General features: G+C 46.2%; 1 protein-coding gene across 7 annotated transcripts in view; it reads right to left on the reverse strand.

Moving 5' to 3' along the window:
- TP63 (tumor protein p63) overlaps nt 1–20,031 on the reverse strand; it is a 100,344-nt gene that overhangs the window by 14,118 nt on the left and 66,195 nt on the right. For 5 of the 7 annotated variants that reach the window (XM_064721060.1, XM_064721054.1, XM_064721055.1 and 2 more), the window contains exons 5-10: nt 7,120–7,306; nt 5,355–5,470; nt 4,954–5,063; nt 4,573–4,709; nt 3,486–3,568; nt 2,404–2,540 (exon numbers count right to left, since the gene is read on the reverse strand). In XM_064721060.1, the coding sequence (XP_064577130.1) occupies nt 2,404–2,540; nt 3,486–3,568; nt 4,573–4,709; nt 4,954–5,063; nt 5,355–5,470; nt 7,120–7,306 (770 nt within the window). The remainder of the gene's footprint in view (nt 1–2,403; nt 2,541–3,485; nt 3,569–4,572; nt 4,710–4,953; nt 5,064–5,354; nt 5,471–7,119; nt 7,307–20,031) is intronic. The other 2 variants (XM_064721056.1, XM_064721057.1) reach the window with 1 other exon arrangement.

The raw sequence follows: 20,031 nt of genomic DNA on the forward strand, positions 1-20,031 counted from the left end.
ACAGGGAAAACTCTTTCCACACACCTAGATAGCTTCTCTATGTTAAAGACTGCCCCAAAAAGTAAACTGAAAAATCTATCTGTTCCTCCACCAAGGTGACTCTGGAGCACATGTGGATGCTGCTCCATTTTGAGAAGGAAGAACCAAAGGCAACTTTCAAACATTCCATTCCCACAGAGCCCTAGCTAGAACTCACAGCTTCCAGCACATTATTCCACCTTGGTCACAGCATACACACTTTCCCCACTCCCACTTTTCACATGGGAAAGTGACCAAACATGAACCGGGACCAAAACTTCAAAGTGCATCCCTGCATACAAAGTGAAAGGCCAGAACAGACTCAAAAAGGAGCCCCTGTGCTCCTGAGTTTGGCCACTCTGACAAGGAAGCAGTGGCAAGACATCTCCCAGCAACCTGCTCGCATGCAAGGCTGCTCTTATCCCAACCATTCCCTACAAAACAGCTGCTCTCCCCATTCTCACCTGAGGCTCCTTTTTTGAGGTGCAATTGCATCTTAGAGTCTTTTCAGCCTAAACATCCCTTTGCCCTGAACACATTCCGTCAGATATTAAGCCATACCATGGATTATTTAAGAAAAAGCACCAAAACCCAAAGTACACCTAAGAAACTGCCTGAATATGCATTTCAGCACAGAGAACACTGCTTGATGGCAGGCTGTGGACAGAGACAACTGCAGCAGCTCTGGACAAATACTAGAAGTTATTTTTCTCCATGCTCCTGGCACCCTTTAAGGCTCTTAATCTTTCTCCCCTGCATGAGCACACTCAGCAACTGAGAAAAATGAGTATATAACTGGACAAGTGCCAGGAGACATGCCAAAAGAAGTTTCATTAAATTAAATGGCTGAAGTTCTACATGCTGCTTTTAAAGGTAACACAAATACCAACTTCATTTGCCAGGAACCTATTCTACTGATATAGAAAGAATGAAAAAAGTAATTATGGCAAAGCCAACTGTCAGCACCAAGGGAAAGCTGTCATCTGCTGCTGTCCATTTCTGCTTACAAAACCATTTCTCAGCTGAAATGGTTGTGGTTCAGGTGAAGCTTTGAATACAAGCAGTAGAGCACACAAATGCCACAATGCCTAGGAGCTAGTAAATACAAGCTATGGTATACACAAACAGTTCAGATGACTGATAAAAGTAAATAACAATAATGAGATTTTTAAGTGCCCCAAAAAAAGAGTCCAGAGCCCCTGGATGCTCCAGACCTTTTGGCAGAAGGCTTTTCTCACACCTCCACAAGACTCCAGCTGACACTAAAAACACACAGGCCGAAATGTGAACACATGTAGAGATCTGGCAGAAAGCTGTGGTATTGCAGAAGTTCTGAGACAAGGCCAAGGCACTGAAATAAATCCCTACAGGCTCAAGTGGGACTTATGTGGTGCCTTGGCCCCACACTAACCTCTGCAGAGGAATGAGTTATACCCACAGCCTCCTGACACGAGATCCCAGCACTGCTGCTGGCAGCCACCTACCGCCTGGGGCCATTTGCTGTGGCCCGAGACAGCAGGTGAAGCAATGCCCATGGATGACACTGCTCACTGCAACCTGGGAAGTCATTCTCTGCCCAAGCCTCTGACTGCAAAGCTTTGGGAACCCACACACCTATCTGGCCTTTCTTTTCCCCATCCTCCTCACACTTGCAACACCCAGAGCAATCCCTGTCAGCTGACCTTGGAAAGGATGGAAAATTTTTCATGAGCAATGTGAAGTAAGTGTCATCTGGCAAAGTGAGTTTGTGACAATACTGCAGAAGTGTGTATAGAATCTTTTTTTTGAAGTGTCCACTAGCTGCAAAGGAAATTTTTTGTGTTTCAGCTTCGCTCTCAACTTTCAGCTGCCTGTTTTAGGCAGTGTAATAGTTGAACTGAACAACTTGAAGTATTGCTGTACCACTGAAACACCAGCCCTCCAATGCACAGCTCAGCTGAGCTCATGCTCAGAGTCCCAGCTCTAGACACTCCTAGCAAGGTGGTCAGATAGATACCCTGGAGATGCTTCATGTTTGCTGCCATTCCCATGAGCAATGGGACAGGAGTGCACCCATGCCCCAGCCAGGATGGGCACACACAGCAGGGTTCTGACCACAGGCTGTCAGTGGCTCTGCCTTGGGCTCTGGCTGGAAGTCAAACGAGGCACTGAGCCCATCCTCATTCACCCTCTGGGGCCAGAAGTTGAAATATGTGGGATGAAAGACTAGAGAGGGACCTTGCCAGCAGTCAGGACACGCACTGGGGGAAGCAGGACTGCTTTGTCCCACTGCTCAGCCCTCAGCTGAGCACCGCGTCCCTGTGAACACCTGTGCAGAGGGTGTCTTCTCTGTGTCTCTCTCCTCTCTCCCCCCTGCACTGACACTGCAAGCACACTGGTACTCACTGCTTCTGGAGCAAGTGCTGGTGCTGTTGCTGCTGCTGCTGCCTGTAGGTCTCAATTGTGTGCTGGGGAAGGAACTGCATCAGCTCCAGGGACTCTTTGATCTTCAGCAGCATTTCGTAGGTCTCCCGTCCCCTCACCTGGGTCACAGGAAAAGGACAGGGATTAGGGGGAAAGAAAAGCTTTAAAGGATTGCACTTATAGACCTCATTGACAGTCGCCTTAGAAAGTCTTCAAAATGTCAAGTAAACAACCAGAGCAGGATGCAAATAATCTGTTTATACTGTTTGCTCACACAATAAAAATGCTAGCTCTGTTCTAGTGGTGCAGCAAATAATGCTGAAGAGTGATAATCTCACACTGCAGGCTGATGAACATCTTGGGGCTGTCATACGGTTCAGTGTGAATCTATGCCAGCCAAAAGCAACATTCTGATCCAACCTATTTCGACAGAAAATGTCTTTACTTGCCTCAGATGTAAGCAGATCTGGTGCTGAATCTTACATGCCCTCAGAAAAAACATCACATAAATTTGGGAGCTGGGTTTGGCTCTCCCTTCTTTTCCAAGCACACCATGACTTGTGATTTAAGCAACTAAACATGGCTCATGGGAAGGAGCTAAATGGCCAATTAGAGACATTTCTTGCCCTTTCAGAGTCTGCACTTAATACAGCATATTTCACTTCTATCACTGCATTACAATTGCAATACAGATAAAAGCCACAGAAGCATCCACCTATCAGTAAGACAACACCCAGTCTTCTAGAGAATGTCATTTCTGGGTCTGTGGCACATGACCTGAGGAGGAAACCTAGTTATATCTCAAAGACAGTGTTTCCACCAGGACAGAGAGATCCCCTGCAATATTCTCATATGACTTGCATAAACCATTCTTAGCACCTAGTGGGATTTTTAATATTGTTTATTTGGAATATGTATTTAAAATTAGTAGTCATGGAATTAAAGAAAATAAAAATTATTCTGTCACACCTCAAACCCATCCTCAATTCTTTCTGAAGTCTAGGTGAACCTCAAATCACCATTAAAGATACTAGACATAGGGTAAATAAAAAGAGAGAACTCACTGGCAAGTACAAGAGCTCATCATCTGGGGAACGTCTTTTTTTGATAGATGTCATCTGTATGCCATGAGTTCCTTGTCGAAAAGCTGGAAGAAAAACCCCAAAGACACCCCATTAACAAAAAAGAAAGGGGGGGAGAGGGAGGAGAGTAGCATACAAAGAAGCAAAAGGCAAAAAGAGAGATACAAAAGAGATATGAAGTGCATGACCAGCTCAGATCTGCAGTGCTCTGAAGGGATCTCTGCCTGAGCCACTCCAGAACTGTCCTTGCAGAGCTCCTGGCTCCTTAAGGCAGACATGATTGCAGATGCTGGCTGGCCATGTCACCTGGAGAAACACATCAGCCAAGGAGTACTGGATATATGACAAAACCCTGGCAAGCCACACTTTGAACAAGTGCTGGCTCTTTACAGGAAAATTACAGAAAGTTTTGGTATTACAAGGCTCACAAGCTGTTGGTGAACCAGTGATCCATGAAGGTGAGACCATTGGCAGGGAGCAGAACTCACTGAGAAAACAAAGCTCCTCTCTCGTCTGCCTCCAGTCATAACCTGTGCCTGCTGTTCAGCCTGCTGTCTCCACTGAGTACAGGGGAAACCAAAGGTTGATTTCCACACCCTGCATATGCAGTGAGGACCTGGCTCCCTTCAGAGCACAGAGAGGCCACTTGCCAGGGGGTCTGCAATGCACAGCAGGGTTTGTATGCAGTCTCAGTCTAGATCCCTGTGGCTGGATGACACCTGCCACAGCACAGAACACTAGCTAGATGAAGCAAAGAATAACAGCACGACCCCAAACAAGCAGTAAAGGTTCAAAAGGTTAGAGTTCCAGACATACAACTGAAAGGTGGCAAATAAACACCCCCTCCACTCACCATGGCAGGGCTAATCTAACACCAGCAATGCTGCAAGGGAGTCCACACACCCAGACTGTCAAACACTGCTTTGTGAACACCAGCTCAGTTTCTAGGCTGATACACCCTGGGAGAGCAAATGCCCTCCTGCCTGCAAGCCCATGCACAGCACCACTCTGTCCCCGTGGCACAAGCACCCCAAGACAGCCCCATCTGCCCAGCTGTGCAGCTACTTACGGCGCTTCGTACCATCACCATTCTTTGTGCTGTCAGACACTTGCTGCTTGCGGATGCTGTCCTCGTCTGCCTTGCGGTCTCTGCCCGGGCAGGCACAGATACGGGCTTCGAAACAGCGGCGCCCCAAGACCTGCCCACTGCGAACAGAGGTGAGGACAAACATCAGCTGGCATCTCACACACAGCCCAGCAGCTCTCCTCAGCTTCACACCACACTCTGCACCTGCCATTTCCCAGCATTTCCCAGGTGCTGGGCAACTCCCAGCTGCAAAGATCTAAAAAATATCCTATAGCCCCTTGAATTCAGCTGTTCTAAGGATATGGAATGCTGTCCTAAGTGGAAGAGGTGCCAGAAGGGTTACACTCATGATGCACAACTCACTCTCTGGTTTCCAGGGTCACAATGATAAGGATTGGGCGGCGGTTCATCCCTCCAACGCAGCTGCTGTTGCACATGAAGTTGTACAAGACTGTGGTGAACTCAGTACCGACCTGGTGAGACAAAGGTGGAGAGGAAGAGGTGGTGGATGGAAAACTCTGCTTTTTCCAAGTCCTCCTCTTGCATTTCCCAAGCTGGGCTGCAAGTGGATCAGCATGAAATAGGTTCCCAACACAGTTTCCTTTAAAGGGATAAGGAGGGTGTTTCACAGCTCATTTCTGACAGAAAGGAAGATTCATTGTGATGAGGACAGGAAAAGTCCAAGATCCCAACTCCTCTGACCAAGGTTACAACGCCCAGCCCCTTGCAGGCCACGATGCCAGCAGCTCGAGCTCACAACATACCTGGGGTGGCTCGTAGGGGACCAGCACACTCTGCCTCCCAGTGATGGGGTCTTCTACATACTGGGCATGGCTGTTCCCTTCCACTCTGATCAGGTGGCTGGGAGGTGCAATCTGCCCTGCAAAGGCAAAGAGGAAAAAAAACAAGAGACTGTTCAGTAAGGTCATGCATGTTGCCCCAGAGGTCCATCAGAGCACACACAAGTGCCTCTCAGCCCTTGAAGCATCCCTTCCCAAGATCCCAGCTGCCAGACACCAAAGGCAACACAGGCTTTTCTGAAGCTCACTCTGGACACCTGTGGCTAAACTTGAGCAAGGACTTCCCAAGATCCCAGAAGAAGTGAGCCAAAATGTGAACAGAATGGCAGCTCACAGCAGTTCTTCCAGCAGATAACTCCTGCTGGATTTTCACACCAGCTGAAAGCTTTTATCTTCCTCCCTCTAATACATATACAAGGCAAATTACTTCAATTCCTACTCATTTCCCTATCAGTTGCTAGGCCTCTTCTGCTCCCTTCCATCAGTGTTAAGCCTTAAAAAAAAAGAACCAAGAAGCAAAAGAAATATGCATTTAATTAATGGTCAGCTTGAAAAACCATGCTTGCTTACAGCAGCAGCAGAAGGGAACATGATCGTCTTGGTGCCTAGGCCACTATCCAATAATTAAAAGCTTCCTTCCTACAAATTATCTTTAGTGTTTCTACAACACACAACTAAATTCTGAGGAGAGGAGCCTGCTATGGGTTCATCTCAAGAATTTGTTTTGGGTATTAACTGTTCATTTCCTACTCAAAATACAGCCTATTTCTACAGAAATAATTATTTCAGAATAAGAATTTATAGGGTTTTTTCTCCTTTCTTAAAGCTTCATTATTGAATGGTGTCAAACCTCAATAAATCCAGTCCTGTCAGAAAAGCACTTTTTTATATAAAAAACTATTTTGAAGAACTGTCTCACTCCACTCTGATTTTACACTCCCAAGTCCTTGCTTATTTCTGGGGCTTGTCTAGCTGGCTGCACTGTAACCAGCAATGAGATCCAGACTCCTAAGACATGCTGCTAACTGACACCAACTGGGTTTTTTACAGTAGGAGATAAATAATGTATGTAGAATAAAACAGATGCTCATCTGAACTTAAATGACCAAGGCAAAATGGAACCCAGCCCATGAGCTTGCAGAAAACCAAAGGACACTTTAAAAACAGCTGCTCCTTCACCAACGTGAGGAGAAGCAAGTAAAAGATTAAAACATTTATACTGAACTGGGAGTGTTACATGTAGAAGAACGTTGCCTACAGTTGATGCTGGCACTTAGCATTTCCCTGGCAGAGATAAACAGCCCCTCTGTCTCTGAGGCGTGGATTAAGGACGGAGATGATATTGCATCCTGTTACTAGATCCCAGTCCCAGCCACATGGAAGCTCATTCCTGAGCACAAGAACAGCTGCTTCTCATTGCAGGAGCAAAAGCAGAGCAGAGCTGCCAGAGGGGCAGTGCCTGCCATGGGGACAGACATCCATCCGACCTGGGCAGACACGAGGTTTATTTAGTGCTTTCCTCCCAAGGACGAGCATGCACAGGGACAGCTAAAGCACTGATTGCATGATCCTTCCTGCCAAGCATAGGAAATAAAAAGCTGCACAAGGTGTCACAGAGAGGTCTGTTTCCAGAAGGTTTGCTCTGAAGCTGCTGTCACATCCCTCAGTGGCTGCTCATCAGCCAAGCAGCTCTGCAGAGGGACTGCCAGCACAGCATTGCCCTCCTTACCCTCGTTGAACTCCCGGCTCAGCTCGTGGTTCGGGCAGCGTTTGACCACTTCAGTGACGTGCTCAGCTTTCTTGTAGACTGGCATAGCCCTGATGACAGCTCCCTGAGGTGGTGGGGTCATCACTTTGATCTGGATGGGACACGTCTTGGCAATCTGGCAGTACAGCTTTTTCAGTTCGGTGGAATACTGAATGGGGAACAGAGCAAAAGAGAGAGACAAGTTCAGCTGGGGATGAAGGCACGCCAGTAACATGGAGATGGCTTTGTACATGTAACTGAAAGCACCAGCCACTGGTACACACGCACTGCATTTGTTTGTACAACAGCCACAATTCCAGAGAAGTGACAAAACCCCTAGACCTTTACCTGCTGTAAAACAGCAGAGCATAAATCTACATCCTAACTTCCCCAAAGGCAGAAATCTTCAGATAAAGAGCACTTCATTTACTCGAACAAATAAAGCCTTTATTTCTCTTGGGCACACACTCCCTCTTGCAAAGGACACCCAACACCCACCTAACAAAACAGATGCTATTCTTTTCACAGCATCCTGTAATCCTGGAAGCACTCAAAACCACAGACATAAAAGTGTTTCATCCTGTTTTCTAAGAAGCTCTCCTACTCTTGCAGAAGGATTAAACAAAAACATCAACCTTGGAACTGAACAGTACTCGAAAACAACACCCTGATCAATTTGAGAGTTATATCAAATCTGACATTTCAGCCATCTTTTAAAATCATCTCCTACATCTCTGTAGTAATCTCCTCACTTCTGAACTCAAATCATTACATCCAAAAATGAGGTAAATAAAATCCAGTATTTTGTTCTTCCAAGGCCAGAAGAGTTGAACAGTCCAAAGACCAGCCCACAGTGACCAAAACCTAGAGCATAACCCACCAGCTGGCTCCAAAAGGGAGGCTGTGGCCATGCAATGAGCCCTTGGAACAGAACAAGATGCTCTTATTCACTGTGCTAATTTGGAGCATATTAGATTTCTCTTAAGATGTTCTCCACTACAACAGTAAACTAATGCAGCATTTTCAGGGCATGTGTTCACATCTGGAAACCTTAACTCAGCAAAACATCAAGGCTGAAGTTGGTGGTTTCTTTTCAAAATCCCTCACCAAAATAAAGGCATCTGCTTATTCCCAAGTGGTTCAGTATTGTAGAACCTAAACCCATTTTCCTGGATATCTCCCATGAAGGAGACTGTCCAGTCTCCCCTCCTGTGTAAGGCTGCTCCAAAACACAGCAGGTTTTTCAGAACCCTGCTCCAGAGGCATTCAGTTTTCTCCTGCTTTCAGACATTTTTGAGTGCAGAGCTCTCCCTGTAACAACCTAACCCACAGGAATTGCTGGCATTTCCCCATCTCCCTGTCCTCAGTTCTTGCAGACATGGAAAAGTGAAAGGCCCAAGGTGGTTGTTTCCTCACAGGAAAAGGTCTCTAGCAGCCCTGGGCTAATAGAGCCCCGTTCCCAGCTGTTCAAACACAGCAGTGACAGGTTCATACTGGTCAGGAGCACCCTGTGGCCATGGACCCCACTGGGACAGGGAGAGCCAGCGCGTGCAAAGGTGGGTGGCAGATGATGCAGCAGGAAAAGGATTAGCTAGTGATAGTCAGGGATTATTTGCATTTCAGAGTGTACACACTGCTAACATAGGAAAAACCAAACTTGCAAGAGACACAGGGTAGGAGAGAGGGATTAAACACAAGCCAAGCCAGTCCCTTCCCTCCTCACTCAACACCATCCCGCCATGTGGCAGAAAAGATGCTACAGGTATTTAGGATACATAAAAAGATTTCTTTAAAATGCAAAGGCCAAATTGTGCAATGTATTTTATGTGCCTGCAGGCTAGAGATTAAGCCCACAAAGGATTTACCCAGCCTGCGGAAATGGGGAACATGCCAAACAATTACAAAAAAAAGTTGTGAAACACATCTAGATGGTGATTTGTATCATACATCTTTTAAACCTGAAATTCCTTATTGTTTTTTAATTAAAAAGCAATTCCTTACTGAAGGTAAGAGTGAGCTCACCATGTTGTCTTTCCGTCTCAAGAGGTAGAAAAAGAATCACTTATATTTAAAAAGGAAGAAAACCTGTAAAGCACTGTTTCCTTCAACACATCAGTTTGCTCATAGCACTGTGAAGGTTTCAAGTACAGAAAGCCTCAAAAATCTCAAAAAGCCAACTAATCACTTGGATGCCTTAATGTCACTGAAGCATAAAGAATTGAGCACCCAAAGGTGATGGGCTGAAATGCAAGCATAAATATTGAAGAGCAGGGTGCACAGAGGGCATGGCATATGCCAGGAGGCAACGTGTCCAGTGTCTGCAGGCATCCTGAGAATTGAACAAATGGAAAGAGATATACACTCTCAGTCACTGACCAGGACTCCTGGTGCTGACTGTAATTTTACATATAGTATCTTCAAAGACAGAAAGCTGGGGTTACAAGAAAGGGGAAAACCAAAAATCACTGCTTTCAGAAGGACTGAGGTGTATCCAAAACCAGCACGAATACTGAGGCTCATGATCAAACAGCACAGCCCTTCTGTGAGCCAAGAAAGGGATCTGCTCTTCATCCACCCTTTGGCACCCCAACTGTTTGACTCCTCTGGCTACAACCAGCAAGGAAAGCATTGGACATACACCCCAAATTCACACAAAGCAAACAGCCAAGAGCTAATGGGTTATGATGAACAAGCCTATCCAACAAAGAAACACAGGGCAGACTCAAGAGCTGCAGGTTCTGGCCAACAACTTGAACTTGGCATGTCAGGAGAGGAGGGTGCCCAGGAGCCCACCTCTGCCTCAGAGCACAGTCAGGACATGGGAAGATTTAGTGGCAGTGCCCAGCAGTGTCAAAAGAGGCAACAGGGGCCTGAGCTTTTTGTCACCTGACTGCAGGAGGAGTTCAAGCCTCACAGGCACTGCACAGGGCTTGGGGACATGGCACAGAGCCATGATTTCACATCTACCCCAGGCACAGCCGCCTGTGAGCGCGTAATCGCTGAAGGGACAGTCATTTAACACCGGTGTAAATCTGTCCACGGGGTACCTGCTGTCAAACAGAGATGGGCTTGAGTTTCCCCACCCCGCCAACTTTGCTGCAACCAGGAGTAACCTGATGCACAGCCATTTACTGGCATAAATAGATGCCAACAACTAGGTCATAGTGACTTCGTCCTGGATCAGTGATAATCGCTATATCCACAGAGGAAGACAGGATATTGTATATAGATTTCAAAGCAAAGGCACTTCAGAAAGAAAACCCGAGGCAGAAGCTGTCTGTGCACTCAGATAGTGCCTGAAAGGAAGGATCATCCTCTTGGCACAGGTGCTGCTCCTCAGTGGTCCCACCCCACCCCACCCTGCAGGAGGTGACAGGCCCCCTGCTCACCACTTTGCTGTGAACTTACACTCACTGTATGAGGGGTAAGATCGTGAGCAACTCAAAGCATGACTACTAATCAACACACTCGAGCAGGAAAACTAAATTAATTAGGAGTACCAATATAAAAAATGAGTTTGACCAAACAAAAAAGCCTATCAGGCAACAAGATGACAACAACCATTATCTAGCACTAGGAACAAAGCTGTGAGGAGCCTGAGGAGTGCAACACCACTTCCACCAGAGAACAGATGTGAAAGCCATTTAAAACAAAAGAGCTGAGCCTGAAAATGTGTTATCTACTCAAGAGGGAGAGGAAAGAGCTTTGGCATTGAACTTTTCCTTGGAGTTTGACTGCTGCCTGTCAGAAATTTAGCATTTTGCTTAATAATACATTTTAAAATGAAAGATGCAAACGTTCCAGTGCCTGCAGCTCTGCTCTCCCCACCTGCCTGTGCAGACATACTGTATTACCCACTCTTGGCACCCTAGCTGGTAATTCAGTATCACAATACACATGCCAGCTACCATCAGGCAACACCTGTCTGATTTTTTAGTAAGCCCCTTCTACTGAAGGTGTGTCAACAAAGAGTTGAAAGGCAAAAACAAAACACTTCTTGACTCTCAAATGGAGAATTTTTGCTAGAAGGGACTGTAGTCTCCTGAAAGGAAGTGCTCAATGTAATACAAGCCACAATGGCTTTTTACTGAGTACTCAATTCCTCTGCAAAACTCTGATGCAGTGAAATCCCCCAAACACTACTTTCGAAATCTACCCCTAATATCTGTTTTACCATCTGATCCAGCAGAGGGATTATGGCTCCTAAATCTTTAAAAGGAGTGGGGTTCAGTCAGCTCTACAAATGCTGAGGGATGTCAGCCTGAAGGTGATCCCAGGGGCTGGCTTAAGGCATTACAGCTCCCTGAGCCCCTCCTGCTCACATCAACAGGTCTTTCAAATCTTTTGCAAGCTTCTTTCAAGCAGTCATGTTTTAGTTCAACTCAGTTAACTAGATTCATTTTACTTGATGTTTTCAAAGCTGTCAATCAGCTATGCTTTCTCCCCTACCAAATTAACTCCCTAAGATGGGGGGAAAAAAGAACAGGTTAGAAGAGTGGGAACGGAATAGCTACCTGCACCAAAGTATTCACAGGTGAAAAGAAGGAGAGTCACAAAGAAACAGAAAATAATTTGAACATGTTTTAATTATTTAGGAAAACAAAAGGCAGTGGGAAGAAAGGAAGCTACCAACTAAGAACAAAAAGTGAAATTTACACAACCACTTTAAAGATTTTTGCTATGCTTGACCATGATTTAACTTTTCATTTACAAAAAACTGCTGGAAGCATGTGGGGGCACGTCAAACACATGTGTGCACATGCACACACACTCTTAGGAACCAAGAGTGTACCCAGAGGACACTCAGTGAAAGAGGAGTGATGCACACATGGACACCTCCTTTCAGATTCAACTTTCAGCTCAGCATAACCTTAACCACATGGCTTGTGAGCTGACTTGTTGCAGCTTCAGTTTGAAGTCCTCTGTCCCACCAGGCTCCAGAGAAAAGTGGATAGCTTGCTGCTAGTGGGCATAGCTGGCATTCAAACCATGGATGGGCACGGCCAACAGTTCCAGTGATATAGATCCACCAGGTGTGGCAACAACCCTTAGCCTCAAGCCCCGGGCACCAGGGAGCCAGGCATGCCTGCGAGCATCCTCCATCTGTGATGTCCTGGAGCACGGGAGCAGCAGAGGATGCTGATGCTGCCCCACCAGTGCTTTGCAGGCATTTACCAAATTTCTCCACCCCGGGGCAAAGGAAAAACCATGTCACACTCTTTTCCCTCTTGAGGAAGGGCAGTGAATCACCCTAGGGGGTTCGCCTTCGCAAAGACTTAAACTTCATTTTCCCCTGGGGCTCTCCTGCCCCCTCCCCGTCCCCACCGCCTCTCCAGGCGCTCACGAACGGCGCTGATGAGTTATTAAAATCCTTCCTCCGAGCGCTTTTCCCCGGGAGCCGCAGCCAAGGGCCGCCTGTTGCCACCTGTCAGTCGCGGGGATTAATTACCTGCGCCGGGCGGGGAGCGGCACATTCCTGCTGGCCTCGCCCGCCGGGATGTTGACATCAGGCAGGTGGGCCTCGCATCCCCCCGCGCCCGGGGGGGGAGCGAGCGAGCCCGGGTGTGCGGGGCCCGGAGCGCCGCGCACAGCGCAGGGCAGCGGGCACGGGCAGCGCGGGGTGCCCGGGGCGGGCGGCACTCCCACCCGGCAGCTGCTGCGCCTGCAAACCTTAGCGAAAAAATAAATATACGGGTGCGCGTGTGTGTGTGCTGACCTGCTTAGGTAAACGGGCAAGGGGAGGGGTGGCAGGGAGGAGAGCGCAGAAACATAGCCTGAGGACAGGGATTCAGGAGCCGCTCCCCGGCCGCGGGCACCGCGCTGAGCGGCCCCCGGGCTCCTCCGGCCCTGAGCGGCCCCCCGGGCTGCTCCTGCACAGCCCCCGGGCTGCTCCGGCCCTGAGCAGCCTCACGGGCCCCTCCTGCGCTGTCCCGCCGCAGGGCAGCGAAGGGGAACAGCAGCTCTGCCCCTCTGCAGAGGCACAGCCGCCTCTGGCCTTGGCACACTGAGAGCTCCGCGCTGCCCTGCCTGCAGGAGCTCCCTGTGAGCAGCGCTGCCGGGCCCCGCCGCCCGCCAACACACCCCACCTCGCAGGGCGGCATGAAAAGGGGATATGCACAGCTGGACATGGCACAGAACACCCCCTGAAATTCCCAAAAATACCGAATTGAGAGCATCTGCTAGATTCTCACATCTTTACGATAATAAAGATAACTCTTTATATGACAATATTCAGCATCTCACTTGAGGCTCCCCGGGGGTTTTAATTCAAAACCATTAGGATGTATCACCTCTACCTAACACTGTCAGCAAAGGCACGATAGTGACAGCAGTAACACTGATCATTTCCCATACTGCTTTTGCACTATGAAACTGTTGTAACTGTGAAAACTTTACATATGGCAGCTTTTACATTTCAGTTTCATATCTACAGACTTACTTCATCAACAAATGAAAACCTCTTGAGGTTCAGCTTGAAAACCATTCTAAAAACAAACAACAACAACAAAGATTCAACTGAAAAGTATCCTGTATCAAGAGGAAGAAAACTCAAATGCAAAACTTTGGAGGCAAGCTTTACCTATGAATTCCCTTCCTTTGCTAGTCTATTATTTAAATATTTTTGAAATTAATTCATTTAAAAACCAAAATCGTAAGACTCCTGCAGTGAAATGGCCTTAGCTTGTGCACCCAGCTCACACCCTGCTTGTGTATTGTATCCAGTCTCTCTGCCAGTTTCTAAATCAAAACTTCAGCAGTAGCAAACAAGTTTCAGATGCTTACAATGTTTAGTAATGTACATTTCCAATAGATTGCTTTGTAGCAGAGATTTTTTTGATGCAGAAGTATGAAATGAGAGCAAATCTCCTGAAAGGCAAGCTGATCTGATGCTGAACATCGTCCTCAATATCTACATCTGTCAGCAACTTCTCCATTATGAATGCACAACCAATTAGCAACCTATTTGCCTACCACAGAATATACAACATTAAGAAACATACTCTATAGGAGGTTCACTCTCATTCTACCCAAACTCACCTACAGGCTATGATGTGTTAAATTCCAGCAGAATAGTGAGGGGTGATCAACGTTAGTCTAAAGAATTACTTAATATTGGATCTGGAAAACATCCACTTCAATTATTAAGTATTAATTAGTAAGCCAACAAAATTGAATGGTAAAATTTTTAATCATTACAGTGATCACCAAAGCAGCTTTGTGGATAACTCCATTGCATTTCTCCCCTCCTTCTATAGGCCTGCTACTCTCAAAGACACATGGCTACTTCACATCCTCCTAGCAGGAGGGTAACCCACTGCTAACAAAGCACTACACTGGAGTTACAAATATTTGCATCTCTATAAAATACACTCACCTGCTTGCAGGTAATGCAAGTGAGCGGACAGTACACATATCACATGTTTGCCTACATGAAACTAAGCCGATTCTATGACCTCAAGTGTCAGAGCAGATGAACACTCAGCAGTGACATAACCAGCAATAGTCCTTCCAGGCAATTCTACTCATTACACCAGAATGAATACTCCAATGCTGCAGGCAAAAACCTCCAGGACTTGCTTTAGTAAAAAAAAAAAAATCTTCAGCATTCGCTTAACTTTTGGTAGCACAGTTAACCACTGCCTGCTCAAGCCAGCATGCCTCTGTGTAAGGGAATGTGTGAGCTCAAAGCTGAATTTAAGATCTGATTCAACCTGTATTTTAATGCATATCTTATTTCTGTTATAAAGGCATGCAGAAATGAACTGAAAAGAACGTGTTCAGGCTCCCAACAGCAAAACCTCCCCATCACATACTACTCCTGACGCACATGCCTTGGCCTCTGATACTGAGCACCAGAACCTCTTCTGCTCATTGACTATTTTATTTAAAGTCCAGGTTGGCCCTTTCAAACCTCTTCCTAGCTTGGTGTGGGGGATTCAACTTTCTTACAGTCATGTGTTCCAGGCTCAGCCAAAGAGGAAAGCTGCTGTATTCTTTCCTATTAGCCCTCCAGATCTCATTTGTTTCAAGTTCACATGTTGCAGCATGCTCCATCCTACCAGCCAAACTCCAAAAACTCTAATCAGCTAGAGGAAACATTGTCTGGAGTTACCAGACACCAATTTTTAGTGCATCTCCCTGTCACTTTTGTCCCCTGCTGAAAGTCAAAGGGTGATGAACTCAACCATGAGGGAAGAAGCACAGCAATACACAAAGGTTGCTCAATTAAGACAAAGTAAACAGCAAAGCAAAAATCCCAAAGCTCTCAAAAATTAGTCTGCTCCCACCAATTCTAACCTGGTTTCAAAAACATGAGCCAGCAGTAGAAGTCCCAGAGAAGCGGTTCAGGTCTTGCAGCCCTATAGAGAGTAGATAGAGGCTTTGCGTCCTCTGCAATTTGTGACACAGCCATAGATTCAGGTAGCTCCACACCAGCTAAAGATCAGGGGAAGAAGCAGGGTACAAGCAAATGCCCAATGTAAGATGTTAGTACAAAACTCCTTTTAGTTCCTCCATTTGCAAATAAGGGGATTTCATTAATAACTCAGAGGAAAGTGAATGAGTCACTCGTACAGTATCTGTTACACCAGGGGGAAGCCAAGCTGGACACGAGAACACATTAAAAAACAACAACAACGTTGGTCTGGCAATATAGTCTTTTCAATCAGCAACATCCTAAGCCTGCACATTAATGTCAGAGTCAGGCTCAGAACTATCAGGCACTCTGCCACAGACTGCACCAGCCATTCAACACCCTGGGAAGCAGGACACTTTACTAGATGGTGACAGATTTCCACCCAAATTCTGGCTCATGCCAAAGGACTGGCCTACTTGTAAAATACCAGAGGGTCAGCATGTTGTGAGGGTAAAAGTATTTACGTCAAATACTGGCCCAGCTTCCTAGCTGGGGCACGGACAGAGTCACAGGAGATGCAAAACAGTCTTTGCTCATTCATTCTGATATAGGAAAGAAAGCTCAAGCAATTCCAAGCTAAAAACAGGTTTAGTGTCTTGTGACCTCTCAAACTAAACACCTTTGTCCAGATAAATTTTCTATCATATTTGTTCTTTCTTGACTTGGCTTTCAGACTCAATGTACTGTACAAAAAGGGCAAATAATCCCTGAAAAACTTCACATACAAATAATTTAGGTTTTTTTCCCTTGCCTTCCTATAGTGCTATCTATGGCTGTTGTGCTGTGACCAAGTGCAGGACTGCTCCCTGACAGTTTCTGGATGGGGAACTGACCAGTGTACCCCATGGAGCAGGGCTGGTAGCTAACTGGGAGGCCAAGTGGCTCACCTGTGAACTGGAATAAATCCAAGGGCTACCAACCAAGTCAGTAAATGAGCACTCTTCTGGATGTGCATTCTCAACAAAGACCAAATGGCTCAGATGGACAAAGGTGATACCCTTTCTCCTACTCATTGGCTTCCCCTCCTGTTTATTCCACCTGAGGGAAGGTGTGGATACCTCTCCACTTCATCCTTCTAATAGACTATTAATCACACCGATGGGAGGTGATGGAAGGGAAGACAGAAAATATTAAATCTGACAGGCTCTCAGAGTGGCAATGCCAGTGAAATGCATCATTAAGGTGAGTAATTTTCCTGTTTACTTCATAGGCTCTGAGCCCCCCCGCTCCTTCCTCCCTGCCTAGATGTGGGCAGGACCCATCAAGGCAAAGCTTTGGAAGCAAGCAGCAGCGTCCCCAATTTCTACATAAATGCTGCAGGCCAAAGAGCAAAGGCAAGTTCCAACTGAGTCCTTGACAGTAATCAAGCACTGCGGCGCCTCTGGTCTTGTCTTGTGCATACCTTGCAAGTAGCATCATGTCTTCCCAGGGAGATTTCACTGGCACAGCACGCAAGCGCGCCTTGTTCCTTGGCTTCTACCTCAGAAAAAAAGTCCTGAAAACACACACGCACGCCCCTGCTTTTCTGCTCCAAGGGACACCATTTCCCTCTAAATCGTCAGTGCAGTGTTAGAAGCCCTTTCAGAACAAATGTATGAATTCACCAGAAATCTCTTTTGTTCCTGTGCAGAAAGGACAGTGCCAGACCCTTGCCAAATGGCATTGAGTCTTCTCTGTTAACGTCCAGGAAACTATCCTGAGTCAGATGTTATTACATTTTAAGCTAAGTGCAAGTACCAGCAAGTCTCTTCCATGATAACAGCCAGGGCCTGTCCCATTTCCTGATCACATTACGCTCAACTTCCAGAATTACATCTATGCAAATATTGTTCTCCTGCTTGCTGAGCATTTCATTGATAATTAAAGTGAAAAGTCAGCAAGGCTTTTCTGTCCAGGATGGTGAGCAAGGCAACAAACTCAGAGACACCAAGCAGGAACAAATGTTCTTCCCATGTATGAAGACCAGCAGAAAAGGGCCCTCTCCTCCTCCTAGGCAATAGAGAGTCCAGACTGAACCAAACCATTTCTGCAAACACCACTCTGTTTTCTGGAATTACTGACCAAACAAGGCCACACTCTAGATCTGAGTCACAGTGAAAACATAAGGATTAGGAAAGAAAAATTAAACCTAACTGAGCAAGTCATAAAGATGCAGTAACTCATATCTTAGGTCAATGAAGCATGACAGCAGCTCCAGAATATTTAGGATGAATGGTGACTAAGTCAAACCTTTAAATCTTTTATTCATGCAGTTAAGCTTTGGGGATGAGTAGCAAGAAAGTCAGCTATTACCAGCATTTGCAGAATTCTGGGATCTCTATTTTACCCAGATCTTCCTCCTCAGCCTTCTCCTTCCATCCTCGATGACCTAGCTAAGCACAGTCCTTGAGTCAACTCATGTGGTTTCTCCTGAGCCTACTTTCAAAGTCAAGACATGATTCAGCAAGGTGTTTAAGCAGATGCCTACCTTTAAGGTTGGGAGCAGCCTTGCTGACTCCAACAGAACCCAAGAGATTTCACTGGGAATATTCACGTGCTAGAGGTTATGCACTCACTCAAGTGCCTTACTGAACTGAGACCTTGATTTTCCTACGTACCGTGGGAAACAATTCATCAAGTTCCATGCTGAGGAACACAGCAGAGCTGCTGCAGCAGCCATCAGGACATTCCCTGCTCAAAAACACAGCACCTCACCCCCAGCCAGCCAGTGAGGTCAATGCTGTGGCATCCTCTCTGCTAGGAAGATCAACAAGCCCATGCCAGGTTTGGGGTACTCCTTCATTTTGTCTCATACTCCCTGGAGCTGCACAACTGCAGCAAAGGGAAGAAAGGTGTCCCACAGAGCAGCCTTTAGGAAGGGAGGAGGGCTTGCAACGAGTTCAGAAAATGTTAGCAGCAGTCCTTCCTACCCCCTCAGAGAAATAAGTAATCTTCAGTTTTGCATCTTCTGCCCCGTAAGAGTAGAATGTAAAACCACATCCCAGAGGACATGCAAGCCAAAGGGAATTGTGCGGTAACATGTCACAGGAGAAATTGAAGGCTTGGACACAGCATAGTCCAGATCTGTGATTTTTAGGCTGCTTTGAAATTTCAGCAAGAAAGCACAAATGTATAAAACAAGCTTGCATGGAGCTGGATGCACTTCACAGGCAGATCTTCAAAAGCCTGCTAGGTAAACTCCAAAGGAATGACTACCCAAATACTCCATGACACAGCAACAGATCTATAATTTATTGGAAATAGATAACATCAAGTCTCTCAATACCTAGCAATTGATTTATTTCACTTGGTAGCACAGATAATAATGCCATCTGCATGATCTAACTGGAAATATAAAAGGAATTAATGTGGACTTCAGATGCAAATCCTTGCAACCACAACCTGAAGATAGCTTTCCAAGGAAAACACCAAACAGCCCTTTGTCCCTGCAGACCTCACTACTCTGCACTGCTTCATTTGCAAACGCAAGCTCTGAAGACCCCAAGCAACAGATGCTTTGTGAGAAGACCTAGCCCATTTAAAGCAAGACTGCTTTCCCAACCAAAAAGCAGTCTTTGTTACTGGATAACAATGAGAACAGGAATAGTTCCCTGGGAAACATAATTTTAAAGTCAGATTTCCCAACTAACCACACCCAATTAGTAAGTAATGCCATGTTTTTGACTGATTATGGAATCTCAGCAGATGATTTACCAGTTTCAATTTTGTGATTTTCTCTATTGCCACAACAACAACAAAAAAAAGGAAACAAAACCCTGTCATGATCTTCTATAGGTGGCAGGTAACAAAAGGCAAGTCCCCTCCTCAATAAAAAGGAGTAAAACAAAATGGAACAAAACAAGACAGAGTTGCAACATCAGAAGTTATTCACTCACACTGTCTGGCACTCCCATTTTCCTTACAGCTCATATGTGGTGCATCAGAGAAAGGTGCAAAGTCTCCACGGGCAGAACACGCTGCTGCCCTGCACCATGCTGTGCAGGTGAATTCCTGCCCTGGCAGAAAGCAAGCTTTGTTCTGGGATAGCTACCCTCAATCTCATAAGCCTGCACCACTGCAACTGCTATCAAGGGCAACACTTGAAAGCATCCCCTTAGCAGCTCTGAAAGTAATGCTGTCCAAATGAAAAGGCAGGAGAAGGGCTGGACTAACAGTAGCAAGCCATTTTCAAGTGCAGCCCGCTGAATACAATAAACTGGAATCAAAGAAGTCAAGGACTTGGAACCTGCACAAGTTCACTGCCTCTCTAGAATTTTACCAGCCACTATGTAGAGGAAGACACCATCGAACAATCAACTCTTTCCATCCACCAGCTTCTCAACTGAACAACAGAAAAAAATTTCACAGGGGAGTAAACATTTAGCTCTCCAGCTGCAGACAACAAAGCACCAGGATGCAGAAAAACCCTAAAGAGCATCAGAGATACTACAAAACACACAATAAGCATGTGACCATGCTACTGCTACGATGGACAGCCG

The sequence above is a fragment of the Zonotrichia leucophrys genome, chromosome 9 (assembly GCF_028769735.1).
Source record: "Zonotrichia leucophrys gambelii isolate GWCS_2022_RI chromosome 9, RI_Zleu_2.0, whole genome shotgun sequence".
In the NCBI taxonomy this organism is placed as follows: domain Eukaryota; kingdom Metazoa; phylum Chordata; class Aves; order Passeriformes; family Passerellidae; genus Zonotrichia; species Zonotrichia leucophrys.